This window comes from Macaca mulatta, chromosome 1, assembly GCF_049350105.2.
Source record: "Macaca mulatta isolate MMU2019108-1 chromosome 1, T2T-MMU8v2.0, whole genome shotgun sequence".
Taxonomy (NCBI): domain Eukaryota; kingdom Metazoa; phylum Chordata; class Mammalia; order Primates; family Cercopithecidae; genus Macaca; species Macaca mulatta.
Genome location: NC_133406.1, coordinates 184,094,092 through 184,111,075, shown reverse-complemented (window position 1 = coordinate 184,111,075; position 16,984 = coordinate 184,094,092). Strand labels below are relative to the sequence as shown.

General features: G+C 43.5%; 1 protein-coding gene across 1 annotated transcript in view; it reads right to left on the bottom strand.

Moving 5' to 3' along the window:
• PLPP3 (phospholipid phosphatase 3) overlaps positions 1-16,984 on the bottom strand; it is an 84,343-nt gene that overhangs the window by 16,476 nt on the left and 50,883 nt on the right. The window contains exons 3-5 of the mRNA XM_015140445.3: positions 13,703-13,980; positions 13,249-13,306; positions 1,199-1,375 (exon numbers count right to left, since the gene is read on the bottom strand). Of these exons, the coding sequence (XP_014995931.1) occupies positions 1,199-1,375; positions 13,249-13,306; positions 13,703-13,980 (513 nt within the window). The remainder of the gene's footprint in view (positions 1-1,198; positions 1,376-13,248; positions 13,307-13,702; positions 13,981-16,984) is intronic.

The following is a 16,984-nucleotide window of genomic DNA, read 5'->3' as shown; positions in this document are numbered from 1 at the left end:
ATTGATTCTGGCTTTTTGCTTGTTAAGCACACATTTGCTTAGTCTGAGCTAGAATCCCTGAGAGGCCTTGATAAGACAGGGAGAGTAACATATATGTTACAAACGGTCCCTGCCCCCAAGAACTCACAGCCTAAGGGAAGACACCCATCACAATTTCAATCCAGAGGGTTTAGTGCTGTTACAGAGGAGCTGGGGAGAGGCTGCATAGAGACATGAGCCTGCAGCCAGGCTCACAAACCACGAAAGGATAAGAAGCTGGTTGAGATCTCTCTATTGTTCATAATTCTTACTGTGAATGAGCAAGGATAATACTAACAACAATACAACCTACATGTGTGGTGCTTAAATATCCAGCCATTATTGTATTCTGGGATTCCTGCTGGGCTGGGGTGAGCTCCCCTCAGCAGGGCCCAGGAAGTCACAATATCAAAGTAGGTGCTCAGTCATGTTTGCGGAACAAGCCCCTGAAAACTCTTAGCAGGCAGGAAAAGCAGCGCCTAGAGATGGAGGCTCAGAGAAGTGCAATGCCTTCTCCCACCTTCACCGGGAGTCAGAGATGAAGTATTTCATTTGGGGCAAATCAGTATGTGGTCCATCCCAAGTTATCCCTAGGAAGTCTGTGACTCGATGTACAAGGCCGTCAGCCTGAGGGAGGGCTCAGCCTTCAGAAAACCTCCTCTTCTCCAATGAACACTGAGTTTAGCATCTGTCTGAGTCACTCCCAAGGTCACAGAGGGAAGCCGAGAAGTCCCATTGCATACTCAGTGTCCACCAAAACAGCATGTGAGCACTCGAGTCAGGAGACTTAGATCTTGCTACTACTAGGTCAACAGACTTAGCATGACACTAAGCATGACCTGCTGACACATGACCTTGGGTAAGTTTCTTCCCTAAATTTCCTCATTCATAACATGAGCAAGTTGGATAATATCTCAGCTCTCTTCCGGTTCCATTCTATGAGTCCAAACCCTCTGTATTTACAGAGAAGATTTACTGACCCTATCGGATCAAAACTCCCAGGCTGGGAAGAAGCAGGAATTATTCTCATTTTACTGAAGGAGTCCTAAGGCCTAAGGCCAGGTGACCCCAAGCAGGGAACAGGAACGAGGGCTCTCTAGCTTTAGTCATTGAGCTGGAAACATTTAACAAGCAACAGTCCAGGGCTCCCCTTGCATACTGAGGACAAAATGCTACTTACTATGCAGCAAGCCACCAGGGCTCCTTGAGCAAATCCTGCCAGCACATCACTGGGATGGTGCTTGTGGTCTGACACGCGGGACAGTCCCGTGTAGAAGGCCATCATGATCAAGGTGAACTGCAGGAGGGGCCGGAGCAGGCGGGCTCCTCGCCAAGTGAAGCGGGCCTGCAGGTATAGCTGGAGAAAGGAGACAAAGAGAACAGACATTATGTGACTCCCCACTCACATGCACTATAACCCCAGGTGACACACACTACATTTCTACGAACTGGGACTATCTAGACCTTGGGTGGCATGTTGTAGATAGAGCAATTTGAAGATGACCTCAAGCCAGTTATTTAAATGATGAGCCTGGCTAGGCGCAGTGGCTCACACCTGTAATCCCAGCACTTTGCGGGGCTGAGGTGGGCGGATCACCTGAGGTCAGGACTTTGAGACCAGTCCGGCCAACATAGTGAAATCTCATCTGTACTGAAAATACAAAAATTATTCAGGTGTGGTGGCGTGTGCCTATAGTCGCAGCTACTCAGGAGGCTGAGGCAGGAGAATCACTTGAACCCAGGAGGCGGAGGTTGCAGTGAGCTGAGATCACACCACTGCACTTCAGTCTGGGCAACAGAGCGAGACTCTCTCAAATAAATAAATAAATAAATAAATGCTGAGCCTTAGTTTTCACACTAGAAAACAGGACAAATAGTTTATCTAGGGAGACAAACTAGGGAAAGCTGAGCAAAATAATATGTGTAAATGACCTTAGCATACTGCCACATAGTAGGAACTTAATAAATGATAGTTTCCCTTTATCTTCCTCTTGAGTGAAACTAATAATTAAAGAGCAGTAACCAGGGCTTGCAAAGGTTTTTTTTTTTTTTTAACAATTGATGACAACTTACTTAACATATTTGTGTATTTCCCTGGGGATTATGGCTATATAATGGCTATACTACCTGGTCTCAGCATGGAAATTAAATATGCAATGATAAGAGGAAGTTATTACATCCCCAATGAGATGCTTCTGCTTCAGAAGAAAGCAGCTCTACCAAGGACACATTTCTAAGTCACCACTTGGAACTATGGATATTGAATGAGAATATAAGGAAACAATAAACCAACAAGACAATGCCAGGGAACTTTCAAATACAAGTTGACAGACACTAGACAGGGTGGAGTAGAAGAGTAACCTGAAGTAAAATGGAAGATTTAAAAAAAAACCACCTCTAGCTGAAGCAAAGTAGTTGAAATGACGTCAACTGGGCATTGTCCCCTCAGAGTTATCTTGCTGCAGTTTCCGTTCTAACCTCTGGGCACAACCTATTCCCAGGTTCCTGTGGGAACTTGGGAAGTGAGGGGGAAGAGGCAAGTGGACAAGAGGAACTTCCAACTACAAATCAAAGCGTTTGGAGAGGCAGGAGAAGGGAAGAGAGCGGAGGGGAGGAGGCTGATGGCCTAAAGATAGACCTGCGGCAGTGCTGAAGACATGAGTTTGTCCTTCCTGGGACAAATGGACACCTTCCTTCGGTGGCAAGAAAAGAGCAAGCAAGTGGTCAGTCTTGACGAGACAGAAGAGTGGGAGATCCCAGAATCATTCTTAGCCATAAGTGTCTAGGACTGAATCCTCAACTATATGGAAAACGATTTCAAATAAACAGACATGGAAGACAGCAGACAACTTTATAATCATTTTGAAATTATATAAATGTATTATTGGAAAAACTTAAGAGGAAAAAATAAGAATACTGACAAAAGATCGCACTGAGGCCATTGTCTGCTAAACAAGGGATAAAAACAATGGTTTTCTCATATATAATCACCAGTTAAAAATGTAGAAGAAGATTGCACAGAGCCTTTATGGAATAAAGGAGGTAAAGGACAATTTGAAGAGACAGAGAGTGAGAATTTTACTTAGAACCCTCAACTTTTAAATTCAGAAGTTGATATGTAAATACTATTAGATTGCCATGGACATCCTAAAAAGATCTGGAGAAAAAATTATTCTAAAGATAACCTAAAAGACCAAATCTGTAGCAGTAGGCAAAATAATAATAATAATAATTTAAATTAAATTTTAAAAAAAGAAAGAAGCTAGGCACTAAGAAAAACGCTAAAGACAAATAAAAATGAGGAGTTATAAATCCTGACGTATAGAGCAGACAGTTGAGGGATACAAGAAAATAAATAAGTGTACTAATGTGTTTTATAGGAGCTATGAAAGAAGTTAGAGGCCAGGGTCAATTACTATTTGGAAGGGATACTTGACCTGAATCTTAAAGGTGAATGAGTATTTGCTGGGTTTAAGGGAGCAGGAATGGGGGATATATATTCCAGGCAGAGGGTGGCTCAGAGGCCTGCCATAGAAGTTCCCCCAAACTTCAAATAGTTCAGTATAGCTGGAGAAGAGGGTGTTGGGGAAGTGGGGTGAGCAGTGATGAGAAATAGGGCTGCAGGGACAAGGAGGGCCTAGTTCATGAAGGGCTTTCAGTGTCAAACTAAGCAACCCAGACCTTATTTTGCAGGCCGGTCTTTCCCAAACCGTATTCCACTGAATATTAAGGGCTTCTTCAAAAAAGGTAGGCGAATGATCTATACTAAATCCTTATTTTTGTCACTTGTCATGCTTATAAGATTACTAAAGGCTCTGAGAAGTCCTGCAGGAAAGAATACTTATTTGACCTTTCATCACTATTCTCAGAGAACACCTACCTATTTGAATCACAATTGGAAAATATTATTATAAGCAATGGTGAAAAATTAAGTGATTTCATGCAAAATACTGAGCACCACACTCTCAGTGCTTTTCAAGAGCTCTAGGCAAGGCTAGGTCACTACAGGCAATACTAAACTAGGCAAGACTGGGTCACTATAGGCAATACCAAAGTCAGTGAATTGGAGCTATAGGCCAAAGACTACTCCCTTAATAACCTACCAGTGGATGAAAAGACGCTTCCTTTTGGAAATGGGGATGAAGAGGGTGTTAGTATAGCTCCAACTCAACACAAGTCTTCAGGACAATGGCAACTTCAAGGAACAAGGAATCATCCACTTGCAGTGTACTCAGTATGTTTGGCCTTCCCTCAGCTATTCTTGGTAGTGGACAAGGGTGGGGTACATAGCACAGATTTTAATCAGGACAAGGGTGATGGACAGTGGACAAGGGTGGGGTGGACAGTGGACAAGGGTGAAGGCAGTGGACAAGGGTGGGGTACAGAGCACAGATTTTAATCAGGAAGACCTCCCTGAGCCTCTGTTTTCTCGCATATAAAATAAGTGTAGCAATCACTGTCTTAGAGGCTGTGGTCCAGTTTGGTTGATAACGTAGATCAAGAGGATGGCATGAAATACTACTCAATAAATAGGTGATTTTATTCGTTAATCACATTTCTTAATTTGGAGCGGCAAGACTTTCTAACTTCCCTTGCTGAAAACTCGGTAGGTCCTCGGAACATGCTTGTTACGAGTCCTCCGACCATTGCCCCTGCCCCTGCACGCAGGCTTAGGTCACAGGCCTTGGAAACCGAGGGTGGGGCAGAGGAAGGGCGTGTTTCCCAACCGGACATGGCCCACATCTCCCCTTCCACTGATTCAGATACTTAAGGTTGGAGCGCAATACAAGAAAAAAATAAATACACTGGAAGAATTTGAGAAGAGAGGAAGAGACCAGTCATCAGAATAGCTCCAGAAAGGAAGAGAATGCTTATGAATGAGAAAGGAGTAGGGAGCCAGGGGGAAAGAATGCCTTTGGGAAGCAGTCAGTCAGACACGGAATCACAGTAAGCAGATGGGACCTTGTTCCCTGATATCCACCAGTAACTAACACATTTATGGAGGAATGCTTCAAGGTCAGCACTGATCCTGGTGTCTGCGGCTGGGGATTTTGGGGAAAGAGGTGCATTAGTAAAGTGCATTTTGGGGTATAATAGCCCTGACTCCAGTCCTGGCTCTATCACTTACTAAGTGGGTGGTCAGTTTACTTCTATAAGCCTCAGTCTCCTTATCTGTAAAATAGGTAGAACAGTATCTCCTTCTCTGGTTTGCCAGTATCAAAGGAGACAATATGGAAAGGAAGCTGTCTGACACAGAATGGGCACTTAGGATACTTTTCAGAAATCCAGGTTACCTTTTTGCCCTGGTGAATGACATTTACTCAATGACTGTGGCAATTTTCACCAAAACAAGTAAGTTTTGGTGAAACTTAAAGAAGAGTTGAGAACAAGATTGCACAATGACTTTCCATCCAGTGGCTACATCTGATATGAGAAGCTGGTAGCAGCAGGCTTTGAGATTGATGAAAGGATACAGTGACGTTCTCCATGTCACATCAATTTCACTGCTGCTAAATGGATTGGATTTTGCCAGTGTAGAGCCCAGTTCACACGAGCCACTCCAGGCCAGAGATTTGGGCCTCACTGGGATCAGGGAGTACATTCTGGAGGCTGGGGACAAGTAACTCTGGAGGCTCCAATTATTCCCACTCCACAGGAGACAGGTACAACTTATTCAAGAAAGGAAGTCAAACCCTTCTGATAGATGATGCCATCCCCCTATTCTGGACCAAAACACACTTTCCCAGATCAGAATACCCACAGGGGCTTTAGTAAAGTCCTAGGTGCCCTGAAAGGGTAAGCAGAGCTGGATAAAACCCGAAAGCCTAAATCATCTTGGCCTCTTCTAGTCTACTGCTGACATTGTGGTTTATCTGCATTCACTTCCCCATCTGCATGGCCTCTGGGCTAGAGAATCAGCGCTCTCAAACTACTTCCCAAGCACCACTATGACACAGCAGAAAGTAATTTGCAGCCAGAGCAACTAGATTGGAACCTTTTCTCTGCTGCATACAAGCTGTATGGCCCTGGAGAAGTCACTCTGCTTCTATGAATTTCTGTTTTCTCATATATAGTGTAAGAAGATTAGTTTATTTTTTAAAATGTTAGAAGCATCTATTCAAGACTGTGAAAGACACAGATGTAAAAAAGTCCCTTCACTAGAACAGCATATAATCTTAAAGACCTTTTCTTGTATTAAGATTTCACTTTCAGTTGCTTAAAAAAAAACTGCTGATTGTGGATATCAGAAAAAGAAAGGTGTATGTCTGTTTCCCATACCCCGAAATGATGTATGTAAGTCCCTGGAATGTAGAACTCACTTTATCAGTGGAGTTCTCTTCTCCTTCCCTGTCCTAGCTTCAGAACTGGGGTCTTGTGGAATTCCAACAAAACCTCCTTAGAAAGCGTCCGACTGAACTTGAGGCTGTTCCTCTGGTCTGAACCAGCAGAGTCAGATGAGTGGGTGAGTCACACTCTCGTTCTTGCTAAGTCATTTGTGTTTCATTACATGATTTGCATACTGGTGGAACAGGTCTGTACTGTCCTCTCACTTCATTTCCTTTGCTCTTGGGACAGTTCTGCTAAGAGTGAAAAGGAGGCTTTTGTCCTTCCTTAGGTCCCTGCCTACCCTCTTCCTGGAAGCCAGGCCAGACCACTGACACCCAGTGAGAAACTTTCTCCCTTCTCTAATCTCCTCTATGGCTCTCACTGGGCTCTGGTTCATGTGTCTGGTGGGTAGCTTGCAAACATAGTGTAGAACTAGAATTTCTCTCTGGAATGTTCTTTACTCTCAGGACAAAAGAATTTTTGATTGACTTTTCCTTTAGAAGAAAATCAAATCTTGTCTTCCGTCACTATCAGAGGGAGGAAAGAAAACTACCATTTTGCTGAGCACTGGTGTAGCGCCTGGGCCAGGTGCTTTAAATTACATTACCTGCAATTGTCACAATAATCCTGTTAGGTGGATACCACTGTGCCCATTCTACAGCTGAAGAAATCAAACTAAAAGAGGCCATGGTACTTGCTCAACGTAACAAAGAGACGTGATTTACATTAAGTATATCTGCCTCTTTCGGAGTCTGTGCTCTAAGCACAGAACGGCCTAGCCTCCTTAGGAAATTACTGCTTCACATAAAGTCTTAGTCTTTTTATACTGGGTCTCTGTCTTTGGAGAAAAGAGGCAGTTTGAGGGCATTACACCAAAGAACAACCTCCAGGGGACATTTGGAACTTCAGACTCCTCTAATTCACCTGCACACACTTCCATCAACCCCCACATTTGAAACACAAATGTACAGCTTTTGTAAGAGTTACAGTGGAATAATCTCTGACCTGATCTGAAGCAGAAGGGAGTCTAAGAGCTGACTCATTACACCTTATAGCAGAGGTGAGAGCCACTTCCATCCCCCCGGTCCACCCCTAAGCAGAGAATGCATCCAGTTGTTTGGCCATTAATTTACTTCTCTGGCTTTCCACACAAAATTATGAGCTCTTTTGGTGTCCCCAGGCACTCACACAGGTCTGTCACAGAATAGATACTCAGAAACAGATGGATGTGTGGTGGGGCGAGTGAATGATATAGGGAGAAAAAAGAGGAAAAACATCTGGTAGAGATTTATTCCCCTTGGAAACAACAATCTTGCTCCCCCAAGGAGTTTCTATAGCCACTCCCAGGATTTGTGGGTACACCTCGTGGGCATACCAGACCCCGGGCTCCAGGGCGCCGAACATGCTGAACAAAACCTCAATGACTAACAAGCACAGCCCAGAGAAAGGGCTGTCAGAGCACAGCTACTTCCCTGTTTCCTTGGCACCCAACAAACCCTCTGACACAAGAATAGTTCTCATGGGACAGCACAGTAAAGGGTCAATAGGGAAAGAGCTCAGCAAAGAGGCAGCAAAGACCTTGCCCACATGACACAGGCCCTTAGCAATCTATCAAGTCCGTGATGAGGAGACAAAAAAAGTTCTGATTGGAATGGAAAGGAGTATGGCCCGAGAGTGTCAGGAGACCTGAAATTCATTCATTCATCAAATATTTATCGCACACTTACTAGGTATCAGGCATTGTTCTGGGAAGTAGGATATAGTAGTGAATCAAGAGACCAAAAAATCTCTCCCCCAGGGAATTTACAATCTTTTTTAAAACTTTTCTTTAAATATATATATAGAGACAGGGTCTCACTCTGTTGCCCAGGCTGATCCTGAACTCCTGGGCTCAAGCAATTCTCCTGCCTTGGCCTCCTAAAGTGCTGGGATTATAGGCATGAACCACTGCATCCAGCCAGAATTTATAATTTAGTTGGAAGAAACAAACAAGCAAGTAAAAATGTAGTATGTCAGATGGTGAGAAGTAAGGCTGCAAAGGGGCATAGGGAGAACAGTATCAGAGGTGGGGGTTGTCATTTTAAACAGGATAGTCAGGAAAGGCTTCTAAAGAAGGGGAGGGGGCAAGGTGCAGATTTCAGGGTGGGGTGCGGGGAGAACAGCAGCTAAGGAAAGGCCTTGACACAAAGTGGCTGCCTAATGCACCTGCAAAATGAGGAGCTGGGACTGATCCCAAAGGTATTTTCCACTCTCAAGCGTGCCCTCCATTCCCTGGTTCCTAGCAGCCATCCAAGCTGTACTGAACTGAATACCTGCAGTTCTCCAAATCACCTCCTCCTTTTCACCTTCACACACGTAGTTCTTCCAGTCTCCTCTATCTTCATGTGACTAACTACCTCTACTGCCACTCTCTGCTCCAGGTTAGCCTAGGGGTCACAATTCTGAGAGTCCATAATATAACCTACGCATCCCCTTGCCCCAAGGGACAATGTATCAGACTATTATCATTGTGTACTGTTTCTTTAGACTAAATTATGCCAGGGCGGTAACCATCTCCCCATTCCCACTCCTAGCCTGGTGCTAGGTGCATCATAGTCCCTCACTAAGCAAGTACCAAATGCTGAATGTTGGATGCACAGGTGAGTTCCTTAAGGGCAGGACCCAGCACAACAGAGCAGACACCAGGTGTGCTGCATGAATTGGTGTCTGCCCTGGTGTTGACATTTTATCCAGATAGTATGTCATCCTCAATCTCCAACCATGGAGGTGCAGGGTCAATCCAGATGTGGTCCTCTGGGGTTCAAGCCAGGGCTCAGAGGTATAAAGCATACTTTATGTTTATATATGCTGTGGGTTTGTGTGTGTGTGTTTTAATTAGAACTTGCATTAATCTCTAACAAGCCTTAACCTCACCCTTAAGCTTCTGTGTGCAGAGATAATTTGGTGTTTGGGGCATGGTTTTTCCAAGCTCATCATTTGGCAAAATTTATTCATTGACCAAACATGAAGTGCTCTTAAAGTTATGGAGGCTCCAGAAGTGGCTGCTGCTGAAAGGCCTGGAGTGGAGCTGGCTGGTGCTTCCGGTCTGCTATTCTCTGAACTCGATGGTAATGTAGGCATAAGTTTGTCTTGATGGCTCCCCATCTTCCTTTTTAGCACTTAGAGCAGTTCAAACTTTTTTCAAATAGAGCCATAGTGATTGAGAGATAAACGGACAGGCCATCTCATCCCACTCTTTCATCTGACAGACGGGGAAAGTGGGGTCCAGAGAGGAAAAGTGGCAACAACTCTGCAAAATAGACAAGATCACTTCCACTTTACAGATGAGTACGCTGAGGCTCTAAAGCTATGTAACCCACTCATGGCTTCAGAGTTAGTCACGGATACAGCCAGATTTGATTCCACATCTGCTTGATTCTAAAGACAAAAGCTGTCAATGCTGAACCTGGCTGACTCAAATGTGATTCTCCCCAGCACCCCAGGGAAGCTATGAATCACAGGCTGCATGAACAAAAAAACAGCACAGGGTACATCGGGGAGGCCAGTCTATTTGCCCAACTCCAGCACTTCCTGAAGCCCAACATAAAAGCCCTGAGGGAGGGTCTAAGGGCTTCTTGGACTGACAGCAGAGTTTCCCACCTCCTCTGCGGGGCCTAAATGGTGTCAACTTTTTTAAGAAAGTTTTGCAAATCAGCCAAGTCTAGTGGCTCAAGCCTGTAATCCCAATACTTTGGGAGGCCAAGGTGGGTGGATCACCTGAGGTCAGGAGTTCAAGACCAGCCTGGCCAATATGGTGAAACCCTGTCTCTATTAAAAATACAAAAATTTGCTGGCTGTGGTGCCACGCGCCTGTAATCCCAGCTACTTGGGAGTCTAAGGCAGGAGAATTGCTTGAATCTGGGAGGCGGAGGTTGCAGTGAGCCGAGATTGAACCACTGCACTCTAGCCTAGGCAACACAGCGAGACTCTATCTCAAAAAAAAAAAAAAAAAAAAAAGAGAAAGTTTTGCAAATCGACCGAGCATAGAGGCTCACATCTGTAGTCCCAGCGCTTTGGGAGGCCAAGGTGGTTGAATCGCTTGAGCCCAGGAGTTCAAAACCAGCCTGGCCAGCATGGCAAAGCCTTATCTCTACAAAAAAAATACAAAAATTAGCTGGGTGTGGTGGCATGCGCCTGTGGTCCCAGCTACTCAGGTGGCTGAGGTGGAAGGATCACCTGAGTCCAGGAGTCAGAGGTTGCAGTGAGCCAAGACGGTGCCACTGTGCTCCATTCTGGGTGACAAAATGAGATCTTGTCTCAAAAAAAAAAAAAAAAAAAAAAAAAAAAAGAGAGAACAGCAGCAGCAACAAAGAAAGTTTTGCAGATCAGATGTTAGAAGAGTTGGGATTTCTCTGTAATATCACATAAGCACATGCCCCGGCAAAGAGTGCCATCCTTACTTTTGGCCCTTATCTTCACTGGTTGTTTTAGGGCAAGATAACCTTAGAGCTAAAAACACAGCTGTGTACACATGTGTTGTATATGTGAGTTGTGAGTGTTGAATGTGGGTTTGTACAAGAGTTCTGAAGAATGTATGTGCACAGTGGGGTAGGAGGTCAGGGATATAATACTATGCTAAAAAGAGGATAGATTAAGGAGGCTCTCTTTCTTCTTGTCGTTTACTTTTTTAAAGAGACACGGTCTCCCTATGTTGTCCAGACTTGTCTCAAACTGCTGGCCTCAAGGAATTCTCTCACCTTGGCCTCTTAAAGTGCTGAGATTACAGGTATAAGCCACCGTGCCCAGCCAAAGGAGGCTCTCCTTCTTCCCTCTCTCTTCCCTTCCTCCTCCTTCCCTCTTTCTCTTCCTTCCTTCCAGCAATATGGAAGAACTACAACTTTTTCCTCCCTTTGAGGGATGCAAATAAACCTTCAGTCAAAATATACATCTCACCCATCATCCCCATAAAGATCTCTAGCTGGTAAGGAGGTAATCGGAGTTGGGGACGGGAGGGAGGGGACATCTCAACCATCAAAGCAAAAGGAGACAGGTCTCCTTCAGGCAAAATTTAAGTTAGGGTTAAAAGGAAATATTCCTTAAGTTCATCCTGAAGAGGTCTGGTTTTTGTTTGTTTGTGGGTTTTGTAGCACAGTACAACAAAAAGAACATATAACAATGTTGGAGTCTGGCCTGCAAATACCTTTTCTGCCTCTTACTGATGGTGGAATTTTTGTTACTAAACTGCTTAGATTCAAATTGGATAGGATAATCAAAATACACCTCATCAGGTCACTGAAAAGAAAATGCCACAGAGTAAGTAGATATGGTGCCTGGCACACAAAAGGCATCCAAAGCGTGTCAGCATCTTCACCTGTTGTGCAGCTGTGAAGGCCACAGTGCACAGTGCTGGCTTCAAAACAATCCAGTATTTTTCTTTCGGAATAAAATGAAGGGATATGAAAAAAGTGAACACATACCCAGTTCCTCTAAGCACTTTTATAAAACACCGAAATTACATTTTTAAAATTGTTTCCAGCCCTGGGTAAAATATACACAGGGAGCAGGAACCTAAATATCTTTGCTAAATTTTCCTTTCTAAGAGCAAAACAAAAACAATAAGATGAAGAATGGAGGGAAGTGTTATTCATGAACACACAACATCCACGTTTCATGTTATCATAGGTTGGGGCCCATCTTTCAGCTCTGCATCCTCAGTAATGGGAAGCCAATGTTGGCTTAGTTTAGAGGCCTCTAAACTTGGAAAGGATTAGGGGAAAAAGATAAATAAATCAAACAAACTTTCTGTTGTTTTTCCCAATTCCTAATTATGCTTTTTAAATAAGTAGAAATCAAAATGTTCTTTTTTCAAACAGTTTGTGCTCCTCTGAGCTATGTCTGACCTCTCAGCACCTTCTCACTCTGAATTCCATCAAAGCGGCTGAAAGCAGGAAGTGCCTTGGCACACACGGACCTCATTCAAGGGGAGAGGAAAGGCAGGGAAACCCACATGTAACTGACAAAGAAAAACAGACTAGCCCTCTATCTGCCGGGCAGCTGGAGGCAAGCAGGGCACTTCACCTGCATTGCCCAACCGTCTCCAGGAAATCAGAGCCGACATGGCCATGAGAAGAGCAACATGAGAATCAAATCATCGTTCCACCACTGGTTGAAGGAACTCAAACATGCTGCTTATCCTCTCTGGGCCTTGATCTGTGGATTTGAGAAATGGGGCATGGATTTTATACTTCACAGTGTTGTTAGGAAGTCATGCGTCCTCATGGAGCAGAAGTATTTTGCAAAACTCAAAATTATTCTAAATACTTAGGTAATGATAATCCTTAAAGCCCTTCCATCCGTAGAATACGGACGACTGACATGGTGAACGTTGCAAAAAAATTTATCAGAAGGTTTGGGCTTTAGCAACAGTCCTGGTGTTTATGTACATTTTGGCAGTTCACTTTAATTCTCTGAGCCTTACTTAGCAATCTTTTCCCGCAACAGATTTTCAGAAACAGTGCTTGTACCCTAAAATGTTATATTTAGGTTGGTGCAAGAGTAATTGGTTTTTGCCATTTAAGTAATATAGTCCAGGGGTTTTTGTAATGGCAAAAACCTCAATTACTCTTGCACCAACCTAATACAAGTGTCTTTATCGCTTTAAAATTTCAAAATGCGTCCACAATGCTTATCAAGCAGCTATGGCAAATACTACTTTTATTTGAAAAACGGGGGGAAAAACTGGAAAGTAAAATAACTTCTGCTAAGGCAGTGGCAGAGCTCAGAATTAAACCTAACTTTTCTAGCTAACCTCTTTTTCAAGGATTTCACAGTGATGTCATGCTCCTAACTATTTTGAGGGCTATGATATCAGAAGGGATGGAAGCTGGAACTGAGCACTACTCAGATCAAAGGGTGGGTACTTACCACCAAATACAGCATAGTGTACATGGAGAAGGAGGCATGGCCAGAGAAGAAGGACTTCCTGTAAGAGCAAGAGAGGGCCATGAAACAGCCGTATTCACATCCCTGATACACACTTGTCTGTCTGTCTTCCCTCCCCAGACTGTAACCTTGAGAGTAGGCACTATGCCCTGTTCACTTTTGCATCCTTCACAGTGCTTTGGACCCACGCCTGGAACATAGCAGGCACCCATGAATGCATGAATAAACAAAAGAATGAATAAATGAATGTACTTACCAATGCTATATTGGAAGTATTGATTTACATATCTGTCTCAGTCATCTGACTATGAGTTCCTCAAGAATAGGAACTATGTCTTATTCACCCATCTAAACTAGGGACCAGCTAGTAAGTGCTCACTGAACTGCACTGTATCAAAGGGGTCCAGGCTCTGGCCATGGGGAGGTGGTGTCTCACCTGGCTTCCTGGACTTTGCTATCATCACCTCTGCATCTGTAGTTCTGAATGTAGCCTTCAGAGCAGTTGATCTGGCTGAAATCAGGGTTGCAGACACTCAAGAAGTGAGGACGCAGGCGCCCTATGGACACTTTGGCAATGTCTGTGAAAGACTGGCTGATGGCACAGCCAAAGAGGAAGCAGCCCACTTGCTTATAGAGTGCTGCCACGTAGGGGTTCTGAATCGTCGACCGCGACTTCTTCAGGTAATAGATCCGGTAGAATTCCCCCGTGATGATCTAAAAGGAATCCAATAGGGGAATTAGATGGTATCAAGATTCATCATTAACACTGATGCTATAAAGGATATTTAACAACATAAGAGAATATTCAATATTTGCAAAGGAGTGTCCTAATTTTCTAGTTATGAAATATACAGACACAAATATGCACAGAAGGAAAGATCAAAGTGCTAATAGAGTTGGGTGTTTTAAGCCCTACATGACCATGTAATACCTTTGTAACAACAAAAATATACAAATATATTTATAATATATTTATATGCATATACGTGTGTGTGTGTGTGTATCTCTCTCCCTCTCTCCCTATATATATATATTTTTAAGGGAGAGACAAGAACTTAACTATAGAAAAGAAATACTAAATGAAGAATCAAGGACAAGGTTAAGGGTAGCTATGATGTCACAGGGTCTGAGCAAATCTCGGGATTCTGGGATTTGGGGTAAAGGATCACAGACAATGACCTGACTCTAGTAAGGGCCTCAGCCTCGTGCTGACATTGGCCATGGTGAGAGTTTCTGTATGAAGAGGTGGATATACCACGGTTAAGTCCTGGGGAATCCAGACTCTACCACCAATCTGGTATCCTTCAGCAATAATCTATGCCCTCCAAGCTTCGGCCTCCCGCTCCATAAAAGGAGGCTGCTCACCTTTGCAGCTGTTGGTTCAAATAGGATAACATGAATGGGAAATGACCTAGACCATAGAGAATGATACTTTTACTTTTTAGAAGCAGAATGTGATGAATAGAATACCAGTCTAAAAACTAAGAAACTTGTAGTACGATGCCCTTCAGTGTTTGTGAATTTCCTCCAGTCAGCCTGTGTGGTCTTCTCTGATCCTGAAGACCCTTCTCAAATCCTTCTTGATTTTCACACTGTATCTATGATATGATGCGTAGAGATTTATCACTACTGAAAACAATCCACCAATTACAGATTACCTATTATATGCCAGACATTGCTTTTAGATTCTTTGTGTCATGAAATCCTGATGCTCAAGATAGATATAGTGACATCATTTACATTAAGGATGGGGGACAGCTGATGTTCTATAAGGTAAATGCCTATGATGTGTACAACCACACACCCTGCTGCCTTTGTCTTAACTCCACAGCCCAGCCATGGGCACTTCCTGCTTGTAACCACAGCCCAGAGACAGTGATGGTCAACTCATCACTCACCACAAAAGTCCCTTCACACTTCCTCCCAGGGCAGGATGATGAGCTACACTTGCCCTTTCAGAGGGAAGAGGGCATGTGCACAACCACAAGGGAAGCAATAGTCTGGCATATCTGGACACTCCTTTGCAAAGGCTCCCAATATTCTTTTACAGTGGAGGAAAGCATCAAGGCATGAGGTCTGATCAAGATCCTCAAGGGCTCCAAAGTCTGGGGAAGGACGACCATGTAGGAAGGAAACACCAGCTGGGCCCAGGGACAAACAGGTGCAGCAGCGAGAACAGCTACTATCACTGCCAACATTGACACAGTGACTCTGTGTTTATAAATGCTTTATATATAAGAGCTACATTTCGTTTTCCCAGATCATATTGAGTACAATTCTGTATTAGAGGAACACAGTCAAAGGCTACTTTAGCCAGCATCTTGGCATAGCCGTTTCCTGAGAGAGTAAAACTAGTATGTGACCCTGCATAGATGCTCAAAGACTATAAGTTGAAGGAACAAATGAATGAAAGGGAGCAGGACGGTAGTCCTCAAAGTTGCCTTATTACAAAATTGGAAGGATCCCCTCAACATTACCAAGAATGCTTTGATAACACGTTGCAGAGATTAAACTCCGAGAAGCATGGCAAGTCATTAATGAAAGGGACCATTATATTTAGAAGAAACTTAGGTCCAAATGAGCTCCCATCTAAAGATTAAACCCAGGTGCACTGACTCCCTGCCCAGCATTCTTTCCTACCATTCATGATCTAATTCCCCTTTTGAACCTGTTTATACATTTACCCTATGTAACCTCACAGGCAAACAAGTTCCAGATGTTTATTACCACAATCGTGTTCTCTTACTCTTTTTTATTCTTCCTTACTTATAAGTCATACGAGATTTTTTATGCAGCAGGAAGAGCACTGAACTAGGAGTCAAGTAGCCAAGGTTCAAGTCCCTACTTATTTAGTGAAATTAGGATAAATTGGTTTCTGCATTTGTAAAATGAGGGTGCTAGACTGATTGATGACTTCATAACTGCAATGACATTTATTCTCAACTCTCCTGGGCTATGTTCACCATCCACCACTAGCCTGCCAACCAAGCACAGGTAATAAGCAATAGCAGAGGAAAGTTACTTGCTCAGAGATGACACCAGAAGCAGGGAGCAGAACCAAGGCCCCAGGCAAAATCCCTGACCTCAGATTGCTCCCTGGTTCTCTGAACCAGCCACTGCTACAGATTAAGGAACTGTTTCTAAGCAGGCGTGGCCTGAGGATCAGTCAACACAATTTCCTGTTTGATGCTGAGAAAGAACATGTGAGTTTCCACTACAAATTAGCATCTCTTGCATGAATTTACTGATTAATCTCAGATGAGTCACCTTTGTGCTCTAGTCACTTTCAGGGAGACAGGGTTTGACTACAATTCAGGGATTCTTTTCAGCTCTAATGTCCCATCTCTAAAACTTCCATTTTTAGTGTCAGTCTTAAGATAGTAAATTGCAAAGTGAAATGTTTCCTTCACTCATGGGAAGACAAGCAGATGAAAAGAACATTTTGGAGTACCTCAAATTCTTAATAATAATGTTAACAGCAGCCATCTCCTACATTTATTTTGTACTGTAGTTTCATTTAATCTCTGTGAAGAAGATATTCCATTCTATGGATGGAGATACTAAGGCTCTGGGAGATAGTGACTTTTCTGAAGGATTTGAGGCCAGTAAGTGACAGAGTTAAGAGTAGAGCCCAGGTATTCTGACTTAAGCTTAAAGACCCACAGCAGGCTACATTGAGATAATTTTATTATTTCTATTGTTATTAAAACCAATTTCC